The sequence below is a fragment of the Pygoscelis adeliae genome, unplaced genomic scaffold (assembly GCF_000699105.1).
Source record: "Pygoscelis adeliae isolate BGI_AS28 unplaced genomic scaffold, ASM69910v1 Scaffold14, whole genome shotgun sequence".
Classification (NCBI taxonomy): Eukaryota; Metazoa; Chordata; class Aves; order Sphenisciformes; family Spheniscidae; genus Pygoscelis; species Pygoscelis adeliae.
In genome coordinates this window covers 7,712,167-7,730,545 of record NW_008825109.1, presented here as the reverse complement: position 1 = coordinate 7,730,545, position 18,379 = coordinate 7,712,167, and the positions used below count along the sequence as shown (strand labels likewise).

General features: G+C 40.2%; 1 protein-coding gene across 1 annotated transcript in view; it reads right to left on the bottom strand.

The window, feature by feature from the left end:
- The window catches only part of ZDHHC20 (zinc finger, DHHC-type containing 20), a 25,799-nt gene extending 16,964 nt beyond the window's left edge, over positions 1 to 8,835 (bottom strand). Inside the window, exons 1-3 of the mRNA XM_009327772.1 lie at positions 8,815 to 8,835; positions 4,099 to 4,193; positions 395 to 515 (exon numbers count right to left, since the gene is read on the bottom strand). Coding sequence (XP_009326047.1) covers positions 395 to 515; positions 4,099 to 4,158 — 181 coding nt within the window. The 5' untranslated portion in view covers positions 4,159 to 4,193; positions 8,815 to 8,835. The remainder of the gene's footprint in view (positions 1 to 394; positions 516 to 4,098; positions 4,194 to 8,814) is intronic.
- Between the last annotated feature and the right edge of the window lie 9,544 nt (positions 8,836 to 18,379).

Sequence of the window (18,379 nt, the reverse complement as noted above, 5' to 3'; positions counted from 1 at the left end):
ACTGATACAGCTCAGAAAAAGACGTTTAAAGGGGGATAGAAATGATTATAACATTGAGTAAAAACTTGAATTTTCTTTATTTCTAGTTGTATTTCTTTGCTGTGCTTATTTTTTATAGACACAATTAGAGATAAATGTTGCCATCTATCTGCTTGCTAGAAGAGGATTTTTCTTTTCTTTTTTTTTTTATTCCAAATACTGGCTACATGTTGAGATCCCCAGACAAAGGACTCTAGTTTCTCTTGGGGGAAAAAAACCAGCCCAAACAAATAACAAAACAAGGTCATGGCCTTTGCAATATGTGCTTAATAGATTGTTCATTCAGTGACATCAAATGAATTTCACTGTATTAAACTAGCAGCTTCAGGAGCACAGAATTATCTTTATATCTCACCTCTCGATGCTGTTGTCGTATAGATAGGCAAGTCTTTAGCAGCTCTTCTCAAAATCTCCTGTTGGGATTCTGGTCTCTCTTCTTTTTCATATTGTTCTTTATCAGCTTTTGACAAGCAAAACTAGGAGGGAGGGAGAAAATGGAATGAAGGGAAGAGATTAACTATTACTTTGTGTTCTAGTCAAGCTCCAAGGAAAAGACCCTATGTATCTTAATCCTATGCTTTTGGAAGCCCCCACCCACTGACCCAAAAAACCCCACAAAGAAAAACAGAATGCTACAGGAATTACAGGAGATCCTCAAAACTCCATGACAGTCCTGGGCATATTTTAAAGAAAATAATCTTTTATCTCTGTTCCATTATCTATGGCATTTTCCCTTCAACACAAAGGAAGCCAGAGACTCGGGAGTTTTAAGAAGGCATAACCTTTCCTTTATGCTTATCAGGAGTTAAATTTAAGTGATCTGTGACCAAGAGGAAGGTGCAACAGTCCTTTGCTGCTACAGGGCAACTAAAGTTCTCTTATCCCACTTCGTCTCTCTGACTTACAGAGGGGTACAAGCTGGGGGGGGTGTGGTGTGTGTGTGAAGGGGGTGCGGCTTCATGGCTTCAGCTCAGAAGTTGAAAGAGTTTAACTGGAATTTTTGCTTGGGAGTAGTCAGCACTAGTCTCAAAATCCATGAGCTGTACTGAAAGCAACTTCAGCAAAGCCTGTACAATTTCAGAGAGAGTTACAATTCTGAGTAAAGCATGAGGAGCATTCATGTTGAAGCCTCACTGAAATGTAAAGCTTTACCAGAAGAACCTGGAGAGCTTTTACTCACTTGTGAAACACTTAGTTTGGTATCCACTGAAATGAGCTTTACCATTAAGCCCCACAAACACCCAGTGTGCTGACAAGCCCCTGCAGAGTTGGGGCTGAACTCACTATTTCCTTTGGTATTTTTCTGTTCTGAAGCACTTTTAAACTCTGAGATTCCCGCATGGGCTACAAGAGCCCCTTTTATGAGCACACATAGACAAAGTATTCATGGTAACAAGTGGAAAATGCTGTGTGTGCAACTGGAACAAAAATTGGCTTAGCATGGTTTAATATGACCATATTTTCCTACCAAGAACATGTATATGATTATTTCACATGGATTTTCCTTTCATCCTGTAGTTTTTCCTCTTTTGGATTACATTGTGGCTTGCCAACTGACTGAAGACTCCACTTACAGAAAGGAGGAAGCAGTAAGACATTGCTGCAATTTCTCTGCGCTATTTCCCAACCCAGAATGCAAATAAGTTGCCTCATATCTCACAGAATCTAGTTAAGTCTCCTGTTACATTTAGTGTCATCCCAGTTACTGAGCCTACCCACCATTCAAGGGTGAAACATGAAACATAATCCCCTTTTAAATAATCAGAAACTAGGATCAATCTATGCGAAGAGTGAAATTAAAGTTTAACATTTCAGTCATCACCAAGAGTTTGACCTTATTTTTTAATATTCATCTCTAAACTAGATATTTACTCAAATATGGAAACTGGAGACGCTCACATAAAAAGTTTAAGACAGATACGAAACATCATGCCAGCAAACAGCAGTGCAATATGCCTTCCTCCCTATTGCCCTTGTGAGTCTGCTAGGTGACCCAATGCCTGTCTCCATGACCTGCAATCAAGCAGAGGTGGCATTAAACATGAAATACTACTTCTAGATGACATTTCTATGGCAAACCATTAATGCACAGAAAAGGAACGAAGTCACAAGATTTAAAACCTTTTTAATTTGTCCAAGTAACATCATAATATTACTCCAAAAATTCTGCATAGGATTTTGGTTTTCCGAACAGCTATATTTCTGTTCTAAATTCAGAAATTAATAGGGCCATGAGACCACAGTCTCTTTGGACAATGGCAGGATATGTTCAAAGACATCAAAAGTTGTCTGTTACCACATAGCTAACAGAATTTCCAATGAGGTTCCAGCAGTTCTTATTGAAAACAGAAAGAGTCCCTTTGTTTCCTTCCTCTTTCTGGATCTTGTACAATGTTGATTGTTCTTTCTTATGACAAATGTACAGGGATTACACTAAGACAACAGCAGCTGCAGAATATTTTTTAGTTCAATAGTAAGATCACAGGATGCTATTTGTTTTGCAAGAATGGCTAATTTGAATGACTAAAAATATATACGTTTACACTCTCATACAACGGGGAGATTCTGAAGTCAGGTTTTGTTTTTAAGTAAAACCAGCATAAATTACTCACTGGTACATGAACAGAAGGGACTTGCCCAGAGAGACAAAAAGTGGCGATGTTTTTTTTTTTTTTTGGTTGGTTTTTGGTGTTTTTTGTTGTTGTTGTGGGTTGGGTTTTTTCCCTTTTTTTCTTTTTAAAGCTAGCTGTAGAAGAAAACTGTATTAAATCTGATCTACCCCCATACTTGATATAGGAAATATTCATTACATGCCATATGCCCAAACCATCCCTTTTACTCACTGAATATGAAAAGCTTGCTACAACATTACTGTAACGACAGGTAAGTACTGCCAGAAGAGGTTTTCTATTATTGAAGAATCCAAGCAGACAGTAAAAGTTACTAGGCATTAGCTTTATGAGCAGCTGTAGTTCATACAGCTTTACAAAACCTGGAATAACATGGTTCCAACCACATTTTAATTAGTTAACCTGCTTAATGTTATCATTTTCCTGCAGAACCATCCCAGATAAAGCTGAAACAAACCACCCTGAAGACAAGTCCCTTTGAATCTTTAGGTTTAACAATTCAGTACCACTCTTTTTGCTTAGCTAAACAGCAGAATAGTCTTTAGCTTTTTTCACTTTATATTCTGTAGCTTTCTAAGATACAGATCTCTAAGCCATAATTAAGCACTGCAGAGCAGTGTTTGCTTTTCCTTAGAAGCATGGTTTTAACTCTTTTAAAAAAATGTTTAAGGTTGACATTAGCACTGAAAGTCAGTCTTGCCAAAAATAGAATAAAAATTCAACCCCCATAGAGTAACCAAAACCTCAAACAGTTCAGCCAATTTAAAAGCTTTATAAAACCAGGGAAGGGAAGTATTTTAAATTTGGTGCCAGTATTTAATCCTTACATACACACACACACCTTAGAGAAAATAGAAAACAAAGTAATCCATCTCAGACTTATTGCAATTAATACTGTTCTTTTTCTAAACAAAATGTCTTACAGTCATCATGCATTCTTTTGCCATTATGTAAAGCTCCTTTATGTATTTACTTCTCAATTGTCACTAAACCTTAACCCTTGACTTACTACTAAGTGGTTCAGTCCTCCGGGTTATGAGTATACATTGCATTACTACTTTTTCTTACCCAAACAAAGGTCAAAACTGCCTAAAATGGAAATATAAAAATGTTGTCACTATATTTGATTTATTGGTTTTAAAAATTCCAAGTTTCAAGCAAGCTACTTCATAGCAAAGCACTGTGCATGACTGTCAAATTTGTGATGAATTAAATGCGCATTTCATATAAGGAAATGTCATTACACAAAGTATACAGTATTTTAAGAGTAATTTGATAATTTTCATTCATGGTACACTGTCATGCTGTTCTATTTTAGATAATGAGAAGCAAAAGGTGAATCATGCAGTACTGCAAACAAGTTTCATCACTGAAAACAGTTCAGCTATTTATAAAAAAGGCACTGACGTTTTTCTAACATTATATTTACCTCATTAGAGGGGGATGCAGGAGATGTGAAAATTGTCTTCCAATAGGACCATACAAACATGACAAATGACAGATGAAAAACCACAAGGTAGACAACTGCAATAAAATACAAATAAGAGTTCGGTGAATATAGCTGAAAAGAACAAGAAATAAAATCCCTGATCTTTGATGAGGGCTAAACTACTACACTATGAATCACCTGATAAAATTAAGTTATATTAAATCCTCTTCCCTGGGTGTGCTCACTTTAAAAAAAAAAAAAAAAAACAACAAAAATCACCAAATGTGATGGTTGCTATTCCTCAAGGAAATAAAGGGAGGATAGATTTTTAGACTAGATATAAGGAAGAAATAAGAAAGAACTAGATATAAGGAAGAAATAAGAAAGAACTAGATATAAGGAAGAAAGTTTTTACGCTGAGGGTGATGAAACACTGGCACAGGTTGCCCAGAGAGGTGGTGGGTGCCCCATCCCTGGCAACATTCAAGGTCAGGTTGGACGGGGCTCTGAGCGACCTGATCTAGTTGAAGATGTCCCTGCTCATTGCAGGGGGGTTGGACTAGATGACCTTTAGGGGTCCCTTCCAACCCAAACTATTCTATGATTCTATAATATACTTTTATGTAAGATTCCAAAACAGACTTTGAAGGGAAAAAAAACCAAACAAAAACCCCAGAACTGAACACAGCTTCACCTGTGGCATGCGACTAACCTTTTTTGGATAAAGAAGATGCTACAATTCCATTCTAGATTAAAGTATTTGATAACTGACCTACAGAATTCAGTTTAATTTCTACTTCTAATAGAACAGCACAGTATTGTGCCATTGTAGAAGGCACTGGCCATCAATGACAGTAAAAACTCCAAACCAGGGCCTTGGAGAGGACTGCACTCCAAGGTGAGAGCTGTCTGTGAGTTAAAAATTGTCTGGGTATCTTCTTTCACGTCATCACAGGAATATAATCTGGAAGAGTCCTGCTATTATAGTCATAGTGGCAACAAAATGTAGGTGGCTTTAGTAGGGAGCTCAATCAATTTATGAATGGGTCTGTGTGTGATATGGTTGCCTTAAAGACCAGAGACCCAGACCTTATGACCCAGGAAGCTTCTTCCAATCTTGTTTCCTCTAACAGTTTCTTTTACCACTTGTCAAGAGGAAACAGATCAGTTGTGCCAGAACAGCAAGCCTTAGAAAGGAAGTCATACTAAATATTTACATTATCTTCACTTATATTATCTTCAGTTGCAGGAAGAAGGAAACTTGACCTACTTTCCTGTGCACATAAAGAGAGTCCTTTAAGAAGCCATATGACATACTTCATGGATGGCAGAACAGGCTTGAAACTTGGGGAACTTCCAACAGCTCAGAAAACGCATGTGCACATAATTTATCATCTTTCAGGATTTTCATTGCTTGTTACAGTAAAAAACCCAAACAAATGGTATTTGAGCTTTCTTCAGAGAATTATGCTTTTTACCTTTGCCTCCAACTCCTCCAAACTCACAGACAGATTTGGCAAATTTTCAGCTGTGGAGCTGACTTAAAATGCAAGAAGCAAAACCTTTTTCTAAAGCCATCCTAAAACTGTCATCCTGATAGGAAAGAACTAGTGTATCACTGTACTAGGCACTGCATAATTAGAAATGGTCTTTTATTAAAAACATACTATACACATTCAAACATAATGTGGTTAAGCAATTAAAGCATGAGAAAATGGTTCGGAAAAGAGGAGAAACAGACACAAAATTGGAGTGGAATCAGCTGCAAAGATCAGAGCTTTGAGAGAGAAGAGGGTGAGAGAAGTTGAATAGAAGGAAAGAGGAAGTGAGATACAGGGGAGGGCAAGGCACAGCAAAACTAACTTACACAGTAAACAGTTCTATTCTGTCCGTAAAAATCACCCCCACAATTCAAATTCTTTTGAAGGATTATTTTTAGTGCACACACAATACTTCAAATAGCAGAATCTCAAAGTCTTGTCAAAGGCTGCAAATGCCCCAACAACACACAGAATAACAGGCACCGAGGCTGGCTGCAGCAAGGGTACAGATCTGTGCCAGTGCTACCGGTGTTTACTAGAAAGAGGCAGCGTTAAAGTGCTCTTGCTCTCTTGTAATAACTGAGATCTTGCAATCTGTCACCATCATTAAAAACCAAGGACCTGTCCTCAGCAGCCAAACTGGGGCAACTCAAGGAAGAGCAAGTCTTTCACAGCTGTTCCAGTGATGGGCACCACCCAGTCTAGAGGAGAAAGCCTGCAATCGGCAGTCCATAATGGCCCCACACTGAATAAATTCTTACTTCTTTTTCCACTCCCATGCTGCCATTCCTACTGCGATTACAGGTATCTGTCCTGTCAGTGCTCCTAGAAAAATGAGACGGAGGGAAGATACCATTTTTGACGGCTTTACTTTGGCAGTCCGTCTACCCACCATTTTGGGTAGCAGTATGTCCTCTGCAGACTACTCTCTGAAGCATCTTGCATCAGTTTCCAGTACAAATATAAACCAGCTTCATTCCTATTCAGCTCATTTTCTTGTAATTACAAGCTAGATGGAAAATACGTCAAAAACCTCAAACCCCAATATCTGCCAGTTTAGCCAGACTCAGAGTCATGAGGAAGTCCTGGCTAGGCTAAGGGAATCCAGGATTCTTGGTGCTATGCTGTGATCAAGTGAAGTCACTTCTCTTTAAAGGCACTGATGCATATTAGACCATAATTTATGCCCTCAGGAGCACAATGTCTTAAGACATGCTTTTAACATCCTCCTAAAATATGCTAAGCCCTCCTAAGATTTGCCCTTAACATCCTTTTCTGAATCATTCTTAACACTACCTCCAAGACAGAGTCAGATTACAGAGAGGTAATAATATATAACAGAAATATATTATATTGTTAAGAGAGATTCAGAGTTGACTTTATTCCCCTATCCTAATGGATATAAATCTAGACAAGAAATATGAAATTACAAATAGCCTTAATGGGGTGAAGAAATCGCCACTAATTTAATCAAAAGTTGTAATTAAGTACTGGAGTAAAAGGATTTGAACACAGTACATTGAAATATGGAGCAAAATATATTTGCTAAGATGCACATTATTGATTTACATAGCAATGTTACTGGTACTTTGGCCTTTTGACTCTTCTGATGTTATTTCCTGGCTGCTGTGAACTAGCTTATAAGAACTTTATAAAACTTATGATAGCTTTCATTTCAAATGAAAAAAGACTTCACATCTCATTTTAAGATCAACCTCCACAGTGAAGAAATTCATGCATGCAAGATGCCTGTGACATGCTTTAGAATTGAAGGTGCAAAAAGCATGCAGGTGACAGCTATTAAAAGCCTAACAGTCAGGTTCCAACTATACTGTCAGTCTCATTAATCAATCAAGTATTTCTCTTCTTTAGTAGATTTAAGAGCACCTGCTTCAGTCAGACAGGCACCACATTTGTATTAAAGCCAGAGATCTGACTATGCAACACCAACATCATTGCTCTGCCAGGCTTCCTTAACTGAGACGTGGATCTTGCCTTTCTGGAAGAAACTAGAAAGTAAAACTTATTCACATACCGGTCAACATTAAAGCACAGCAGCAATCTGCAGAATTTTGTGAAGTCTAGGTGAAGCCCAGCTGTGCAATGTGATGTAAAAACCCAGGGTAAGATACAGCTCCCATCTTGAACGACTTACAGTTTATTTTGGAGGTTTTCCCATTCTTTCACCTCTTCATTAGAAGATGAAAGAAGACAGATTCCATCAAGGTTCCTTCCTCTCACAGTGTTCTCCTGGATGTTCCCAACCAGGAAGAAAACTGCTAGATTAGTTTCAAATTCTGTGCTCTTTTGCAAAAATATTTAAGAGAGGAGAGCCTCTTACCCGTGGTCTCACTCTCTGAAGACAGCCCTCTGTGGATAGTCAAAATGCAAATCTATGCTTAATCTACCACTCATGTTCCCCCATAAGCTGAAATAACTCCCAAACAAAGATCCCATCAATCATTTGTATTTTTACAGAAAAAAAAAGTTTTATAAAAAACCCCTTTATTTTGAACTTCTGGATTTGAATCATCCTTTAGACTAGCTTTTGTTCACAACTAAAAGAAGTGGCAGAGCAAGAATGCTGGAATTTTTTTTGAGTACTACCCACTGTGGCATATACTTGCCAAAGCAAATACGAAGACTTAAGTAAAGTTTTGCAAAACAAGGCCTTAACCACTTGACCTGGAAATTTAAAATTATAATGTGCAGCCACCTTTGAAATGATTGTGTTTTGCACAGTTCTAACCAGTACTAAAGAATAGAGTTCTGAAGAATTTGGTAAGCTGTTTGGAAAATAGCAAGCAGTAGAACAACAATTCTTCCTCTTCCAGAAGTCTTTCAGGTCACAGGGTGTGTTCAGAAATAAACAGAAAATGGACTTGTGGATCTGCTGCAGTTCCTTCTCTCTTCTCCTTTTTCTGTTCTTAGAAGGTACCCATTTAAAAATATTTGCAAACCTAATAGTTGCGTTACTCACAGGTCTTGTCATCATCCCAAGTGTGTGGTACTAGAAGCTAAACAGACTCAACCTCACAATATTTACCTTGTTTCTTAGCACTAATCTACTCGCTACACAGAGCTTACACATAAAGGAGTACATTTAAATTCTATGTCCTTTAAGACTTGCGTGCAACAAAACTATTCACATTTTCAAAAACATTAAAAAAATTACCTTTTTCTGCAGTTGAAGAAATAGTAACTGGAAGAGAAAAAAAAAAAGATATATGGTAAGTAAATCCGTATTGAATCAGAAGTTTGGCTGGAAGTGAGATATGAGATAGCTGACTTGTTCCCAAATGTACTTCAGGTGTTAGTAAAGCCTCCCTACACCCCTCTGGGGTAAAACAGGAGTTAGTATTCCTCCTGCCAGCCCTTGAGGCTTGGTGAGTCAGTGGAAGAGCTGAAGAGATCCAGTTCCCTGCGCTAACCAAGTGAGCGCACTCCTTTTCACGGACATTAATTAGATCATAATTTATGCATGTTCCCCTTCAGATATGCACCTAGCAAAGTTTTTTGAGGCACGTCAACAACTAGGCCAACAGGTGTATCACTGGAAAGCAGAAAATGAAATGGAAGTTGTTCTTACAGAAGTCCCTGTGAAACTGTTACGTGTAACCTACTTCCCTCTCTTAGTTTTTTCCCACCACTCCTCTCTTCCCATCAAATGCTATTTTTGATTTTTTTCCCCCTGACCTGAATTCTTCAGGCATAGTTAAAACCTCTCCACTTCCTTCTCTCCTACATCCTCATCTCCTTGTATCCCAACAGCAAGTTCTGTTGTTCAAATCTATCTTGTATACTGCCTGACTAGTACATTCTCCTGCCCTCAGGCTTCTCCAAAACCTTCACACTTCATTCATCAGTTCAGGTAAGATGCTGAACAGAGAGCTGCTGTACTTATTGGGTCACTTTGTTCGTATCATTCCCCTTGCTGGATCTCTTCCTTAGACACTGAATTCCTGAAATTCAATGAGGAAAGGATATTTTCTCGACTCTTTATCTTATACAGCAAATTTAAGCTTCCGGTCATCAGCATGAGCAAAAGGTTAACAGAGCACACCCTGCCTACTGCAGTTCACCTTACTCCACATTGTCTCCTCTCTCTCAGCTCTGACATTTCGACAGGCATCAATCTGTGTGCCAGTTCAAAAGAGCTTTCTCCTGATGCACACTAGAGTCTTACATCTGCAGGGCTTCAGTATGCATTGCAGACTTCCTTCCTTCCTTCCCTTGGAAGGGTTACTTTGGTCACAGAGGTGGCATGTGTCTCACTTAACAGCAGATATCTATAGTAAAAGGGTCTGCAAATATATTATGCAACCATTCCTCTTTCTATAGTCAACAAGAGACATAAGGAGGTGATATCTATTGTATAGATGACCCCTTTTTGTTCAGATACGTGTTTTTTGTTTGGGGGTTGTTTTTTTTTTTTTCCTGTCTCCCCCTCCCCCTTCCTTAAAATATCCACTCGGCAGCCTCTATCTGTCCATGGAAGCCTCTACAAAGTTAATTGAAAAGGTTCTGGTTCCTTCCACCTCAAGAAGGAAGAATTTAGAATAGAACAAGGTTGGCTTCAAACTAAAGGAGGTCAATCCTAAAGGATAGCTTAATTTCACATTAGTTATGCATACTTGCACATCCTCCTCCCATGTGTCTGTCTGAAACAGGGACACAATCCACACAAAAAACCAGACCTGAAGCACACAATTACCTGCAAAGTATGCATGTAAATATAAAAACAGGTCCAGTTGTGTCACGATACAGTCTCAGTACTACTTCACTGCATGCTACAGAAGTTGCATTATTTTTAAAGCGAATCCTATGAGCTTTTGCTTGAAATTTTACTAATGCGTTATTTCTCCAGTTAAAGCTTTTTCAACAACACAAGGAGAAGATAAAATCATTAAAAAGGTGAAAATTAAAACAAGCTTGCTGAGTAGGGTTGTTTGCTCAACTTAAAAAAATACTGAAAGTACTTTAGATTAAGCTTTGTCTTTGGCTCTTCATATATCTTAAGTAAACACCTTTGCACACAGCTGGACAAACACAGAATCAGAGAATTATTTAGGTTGGAAAAAACCTTTAAGATCATCAAGTCCAACCGTTAACCTAACACTGCCAAGTCTACCACTAAACCATGTCCCTAAGCGCCTCATCTACACGTCTTTTAAATACCTCCAGGGATGGTGACTCAACCACTTCCCTGGGCAGCCTGGTCCAATGCTTGATAACCCTTTCGGTGAAGAAATTTTTCCTAATATCCAATCTAAACCTCCCCTGGTGCAACTTGAGGTCATTTCCTCTCGTCTTATCGCTTGTTACTTGGGAGAAGAGACCAACACCCACCTCGCTACAATCTCCTTTCAAGTAGTTGTAGAGTGCGATGAGGTCTCCCCTCAGCCTCCTCTTCTCCAGACTAAACAACCCCAGTTCCCTCAGCCGCTCCTCATAAGACTTGTTCTCCAGACCCTTCACCAGCCTCGTTGCCCTTCTCTGGACACGCTCCAGCACCTCAACGTCCTTCTTGTAGTGAGGGGCCCAAAACTGAACACAGTATTCGAGGTGCGGCCTCACCAGTGCCAAGTACGGGGGGGCAATCACTTCCCTAGTCCTGCTAGCCACACTATTTCTGATACAGGCCAGGATGCCATTGTCCTTCTTGGCCACCTGGGCACACTGCTGGCTCATGTTCAGCCGGCTGTCGACCAGCACCCCCCAGGTCCTTTTCTGCTGGGCAGCTTTCCAGCCACTCCTCCCCAAGCCTGTAGCGCTGCATGGGGTTGTTGTGGCCGAAGTGCAGGACCCGGCACTTGGCCTTGTTGAATCTCATCCAGTTGGCCTGGGCCCATCGATCCAGCCTGTCCAGGTCCCTCTGCAGAGCCTTCCTACCCTCAAGCAGATCAACAGTCCCGCCCAACTTGGTGTCGCCTGCAAACTGACTGAGGGTGCACTCGATCCCCTTGTCCAGATCATTGATAAAGATATTGAACAGAACTGGCCCCAAAACTGAGCCCTGAGGAACACCACTTTGACTGGCCGCCAACTGGATTTAACTCCATTCACCACCACTCTTTGAGCCCAGCCATACAGCCATTTTTTTACCCAGCAAAGAGTATACCTGTCCAAACCATGAGCTGCCAGCTTCTCTAGGAGAATGCTGTGGGAAACATGTTTGACACTGTTTGACACTGTTTCCCTAGACAAGAAATATAAAAAAGTTCTTAATTATCCTCTAACAGGATGGGAGAACATCATAATCTATAAAACTATGGGAAATTTTTTGTAAGTAATTCTGGTTAAAGCACTCCACAATCTGTAGCCTCATTTCTGCTTTCAGTACAAAACAAAATTGTGAGCCAAATTTGATGTTTGAAGACTCAAAATAATGAACAGCCTTTACATGCAGAAAAAAAGCTGAAGATTATATCACCTGTGAGACTTCATCAAAAAGATCCCTAAATAAACTTCATAAAAATTAATTAAAGCTTCACAGCACCAGGAAGGTAATTTTCCTCTTTTGTACCTAGGTCCCTTAGGTCAGAATGCAGTTATTAGACTGTGCAGAACAATTTTAGTTTGGCAAACTCCTGCAGTTTGAGGTAAAAGCCAACACTGAAACACTTGTGATTTTCATCCTGTCTTATCATCCTCAAATGAAATAAAAATAAAAGATGGCCAGTTCTCTTCTGCCTCAGAAATTCATGCAAGTTCAGTGTTTCTGTTTCTATCCCTTTCACTGTTGTTATTCCCATTGTCAGATAGATTAAATGAACAACAATCCTACTACTTGTCCGAATTCACTCAGCAAATGGCAAATCAACAGTTTTACAGGATCTTTATACTACAAAGCGAAGCCTTCCTTTAAATAAGTTAATGTTTAATCTTTACATAAAACAGACCTTTAAGTATTTGCTAGGCTGGCAATGTAACAAGCAGCTTTATACCATCAAGAAATCAATTCTAGCTTTTGGACTCCGGTTCAGGAAAAAACCACAGAACAAGCCATTACCATTGTGTGTCTCTGGCCTGTAAAGCTTTAAGTTACAAGCTTAGTTCTCTATTGCTTTTCTCCTTTGCTGCTTCTAACTACTTAGATGTTGCTATCAGCTTCAGCTAAATTAATAGCATTTTCACTTTAAACATTTGTAAAACATGGTTTCTTGTTTGGGGGTTGGGATGGGGGAAAAAGCAGCGCTGCCTTTTTGCTTACTGATATTTTTTTAACAAAATAAGCACTGTATATGATTTATATGTTAACCTCAGGATGCAACAGCACTACACAGTAGACTAGATGCATCAGCACAAGTTAGTGCCTTCAGCACTGCAGTCAACACAAACCTGTCCGTATTTCAGAAACGAAAGCATTGTTCTTTTGAGGATTTTAAAATATATCCCCGTATCAGTCTATTGCTCAGCTACAAAAGGAAAAATAAGAGCAAAAATATTCTTAGGATTGGCTTCTTAATATTAAGTTTCTAATTTCTCGATCACACAAAGTTCTAGCAAGATGTTGCTAGGGAAGGATAAAAAAATATGACTAGACAGTGAAAGCTGCAGTTCACTTCACTGCAAAGAGCTTAGAAGCAGGCACTCGCATGCTCATGCACACAGTGAGTTTCCACAATGGTCTCATAATTTCAAAGGATTCAACGCCTCAGTGTTACAGCACTGAGCAAGTCAAACAAAGTGAACGAGCCCTGTCTGACTGACTGCAGCGCAGAGCTTTACCTTGGCTACCTCAGGGTTTCCAAAATCAGCACGACTAAGGAAGGAGCTCAGCAAAGCCTGCCTGTGAAGAGAGGTAAATGGGCCTACACTGAACGTCATGCTGCTGCAGCTTGCCCAGGGATGTACAGGCCCAATACCCTCCGCTAGCCAGTCCTGCGCCACGAGGCAGCTTACACATTGGACCTCCCAACGCCTTGGGGTCACTGCAATATGAAGCACACAAAACTAAGTATGTGGTTTCACTTTCTACAGAATAATACCTCAAAAATACATGATACAGCCTTTTATTAGGCTGGATTCAACTTGTTCAGCTTAGAGGACAAGCAGAAATTCCAGGTTTGACTTTAACAGAGGAAAAAGTTGTCTTAGTTTTGATTTAGACACCTAGTATCACCCCTGGCAACAAAGACACTTTTTCCTTCATGACCCCAGTTGTTTGTTAAACCTCTTTCTAGACACTCTTCCTTACATTGTTGTCTGTTATCTTTCATCTCACCTATGTCACAGGAATGAAAGAGGCAGAAGCCTATATATTATCACAGGAAACAATCCTGCAGACATAGGAACATCATTAGTTGGCTAACAAATGAGACTGGGGGGAAAATGTCATTTGTTGGAAGCATTCTTCTTGGAGTACGAACTGACAGAAGTGCAAATTTCAGAAAGCTTTGGAGAATTTTTAAAGCTGCTTCAAGGAAACCTCCCAGAACGTCTTGGAAGAACAAGTATGTTTAGGGAGCTGGTCTGCTTTCAGTTTCAGACTTATTTTCAGGATTGCTATGAAGTGTTCAAGCACCTTCCAAATCACTGCATAATAGGAAGAACCCCAAATTTCTCTATTCTAAAGCAAAGAGATGGAACGATCTGCCAAAACCTTGCAAGAGGCATGCTAAAAGAAGATACGTTTGCCTTCAACCTTGGAAGAAAAAAAACCCCACCACTCTACAAAACCCACACACCACATCTCCCTACTCCCCTAAAAGGCATATTCCAATCAAAGCCAGATATGTGCCTTGCAGAGCAAGGAATTCAACTGCAACTAATGTGTAAGTATAGAAAAGGAAAAGAACTGATCTTGTTACTGATGTGCTATGTTTATTTCCCCCGTCCCCTCCCATGATGGCTCCTAGCAGGAGTCATACTTCGGGTATTACAGCCTTTCCACAAATTTCAAGAGTAACATTCATATTTTGGCTGACATTCCTCATGGGTGGGAAGAGTGAGTGATAAATGTGCAATTGCATCCCTTCACCAGATGTACAGCCTTAACTTTTCTCAGTTTTTAAGGAAAAGGGTTAAAATATATATATATGCATGCATACACTCACACATATATATTTCCAGAACTTACCAGTACTGAAACTCAACAGAAACTCCCCACGGGCACTACCCTATCTGCAAAGGCAAGCACCACTGACATTATCCCAAGTTTTTCATTTGTTCAGAGAATGGCATTTAATTGCAAGTATAACTGAGATTTATGGTAACGTAATTCCCATTTGCAAATGCAGACCTTAATCACTCACAAGAAGATGGTAGAAACATTACTTACTGACACAAGTGGGACAGGCAATGAGTGAATTTCCTTGAGCAAATACTCATTTGACTTCTGTTACAGGGCAGCACCAGAGCACGAAGACCTTAGCACCTCTCCACTGTTCCCTAAAAGCCGTAATTCTGTGACCTTTCCACACTGAGCTATTTCTTACTTCCTGACTGGCAGGCACCCACTAGGTGCTTTCCTCCCTAAGCAGCAGGGAGTTGTTTTTAGACAAATGACTCAAGACGACCGAGTTGACAGCATCATGTAGCCAAAAGCCAACGCAGGAAGGTGCTGCCAGGTCCCTGCCAAAAGGCTATGGGGGCCCAGGAAATGCACACATGACTTGCCACCAGCTGGAATGAATGTCTTCTGCAGAAATTTGAGCCATACAAACCTAGAATTGTTTTATCTTCATATGGTGCTAGATTGATGTTTTTTTCACTCCAGATCTCCAGGAATAGGACACAGGTTTCCCCCCAGTGCACTGCTAAGTCATTCAGAAAGTAATATTTTATAGAATGGTGAGGCGGGAGAGGTGACTCCACAGGCCTTCGTGCTGCGCCGGTATGAAGAAGCATGCATTGCCATACTGCATGCCCCAGCGGTAGCACTGCCTGGGGCTGGCCTGCAGCATGGCCTAACACAATGCTTATCTCAGAGGCACGACCTGTGGTGGACAACTCTTGCTGCAGGGGTGTATGAAGTTACCCCTCTTAACCATCTACTCACTCCCCTATGGCAGACAAACATAGTAAAAGTGAGCACTTGCCTTCCCAGACACTTCAGGTCAGGTTTGAGCTACCTGTGAAGGCAAGTTTGAGTGACCACAAACAGCAGGGAATTGCAGTGATGAAGGTGAGCAGCAATGAATGGCCTCTCGCTGTTCTGGGTTATGCACAGTCAGTCATGAGAGGGAAAAGAAACCCTGGCAGGGCCACCGATGCCTTAAAGCAGTGCAGCCGTTTCCACAAGCACATGAGCTAGAGCCCAAACTCCTCACACACTGTGCACAGCAACATCACTTGAGTGAGCTACTTTGTGACTTCAAGTGATCACAAGATGATGCCTTCAAAGGCACTGCAGGGACTGTGTGTGGGGGGAGAAATTTGGGGTGGGAGGAGAAAGGAGGAAGAAAATGCAGCCAGGGAAGAGACACCTTGCTGCAAGGGGGATGCTCTGTTGTTTATGGCCACCAGATTTTGTATGTTTACAATCGCCATACCCATTGCTACAGGATTCAGAGAAGCATTATCACACGGACAGATAAAACGAATTAATATTTCAAATAATGCAGTTCAAGCTGCACTACAGACCTTTTTTGTTATTTGTTACCAGCCATCGTTATGATTGGTTGTATGTTTAAAACAATATTGACACAATTCTTTCACTGTAACAAATAATTTAGAGCAGCCAGAGGCTTGCTGCCCAGAAAACATTCTCTTATGACAATAATAAAGGAGTTTTTCATTGAGCCAAGGTCTTTTCAGCCTCAATGCAGAGAGTATGTGCATAAATACGAACAGGGCTACAGCAGAAATTAGCATAATCAATGCAAGATACTTCTTGGGTACTGAGTTACATTTAGCGATGGATTAAGCTATGACAACTGAAAAGATTTCTGCCATATATTCTGGAAACAGCAAATTCTGTGCTACCACTGACACAGTTCAGAAACACAGCTACAAAGGCAGCTGACTTCTGTAACCCACAAAGTCCTACAGATGGCTCCTTACCTCTGCCTCTACAAAATATTCTTGAATGTTATACCAAAGGTCTCCTAATAGTCTTCTCACCAAGGGTGTCTGCACGTTTTAAATGATTTCAAAACCAAGAGTTACACTTGGTTAGCATGCAGGAGGAAGTGTTGCCAGGTCTTAACCTCACAGCCCCACACTTGTGCCCGCACTAAGAACCATAATGTATTAAGAGATGTATCAGCCCAAATAACTAAAGGCTTTTTCTGCATATGAAGTTGGCATTCAGCTGCAGCAACATACCAGGTTTGTTGTCCCTGAAAAGTCCTATTCCCTGAGAAGCACTATTCACTTTCAATTTACCATAATTGCCCAAAGAAACCTAATGTAACTTGATTTTCTTCAGCTATTTAATCACTATTGCCACTGCTCATTCTATTTGCATTTTGATGGATTTTAAACCCTAGCATTACTTCTACATGCTTTCCTCAGCTACTTACCCGAATTATTGGACTTTCTTCATTCAGTTCTTTCCCAAAAATTCTACTTTATCATAACAATAACAGCTTTATCGCTCAGTAGTTTGGAAGTGCTGCATATAAATTGTTTCCAGTATTGCCTTTAAGCTATCAGACACAGCCAAAAGAAAGCCTGGTTTCTTCTCGAAAGACAAAGAGAGCTCTTACTTGCACGAGTCAGTGAGCTGTGCTCTCTCTGGCACATCGGGGTATAGGAAAAAACAGGATCGGCAGAAAGGCATGGAAACTCAGAAGCATCTGAGTGGAGCTAGCTTATGTCCACACCACTAATTAATTACATTTACATTTGAAGGAGGGGTATTTACACTCAGGCTGGCCAGATCAAGCTTATAGTAACACTACACTCAGGTATCCGTATACGTCAAAGGGCTTTTTGTGTTAGGAGTAACTCCAGTGGTTCTGTAGTTAAGACACTACTACGACACTTGCAAGAGATAGGAGAGACAAACAGGATAATCAGCTGATGTTGACAGAGTGCTAGTATCGTATGTTGTACAGGGTTGTCTTATACACCCTGCACAAGATTAGGTGTCCTGCAGGTAATAGGAGAAACCATCAATATATTTAAAGTAAAAAACCAAACCAAACCAAAAACCCACCCAACCAAAAACCAACAACATACAATTCATTCTCGTAACAGAATTTTTCAGGTAATTAAGGAGTTACCATTTATTTTCAAAAAAAGAACACTCTTCACTAGTTCACAGTTGTGACTGCCAGTCAATACCTGCCTTGAATATTAAGGTCACTCAAAGCTGAGTGTCTTATGGCTCAGGATGCTACTAGCAAATCCATTTACGTCTACTCTAGACAGATGAAAATAGAGCGACAGTCTTTATTTAGCTATTCCACACAGCTGTGAGGTATGACGGCAGGAGAGCAGAGGTGTCAGTTCGTGGCGAACAGAAGTTCCAGACACAGATGCTGTGACTTGCAGACATGAACCATTGCCCAGTGGTGAGAACCGTCAGCAGACGGTAGGGATCCACTTCATTAATCAGGTACCCTTCTTTGCATTTGGCTTCGGACTCTTCAAAAAATCAGTTGTCTCCTTACTTACTTACTGACCCTGCTTGCAACAAGTGCTTCCTCAAATATTAGGATAAAATCTCCTTGCAAAACTCAGCGGATAAAAATCTCCTTGTAAATCTCATTACAAAGCATTAGCACTCTGTTTTCCAAGAGAAGGATTTTGCTGCTGCCAAGTTCATCAGGTAATGGGAGAAATCAAAC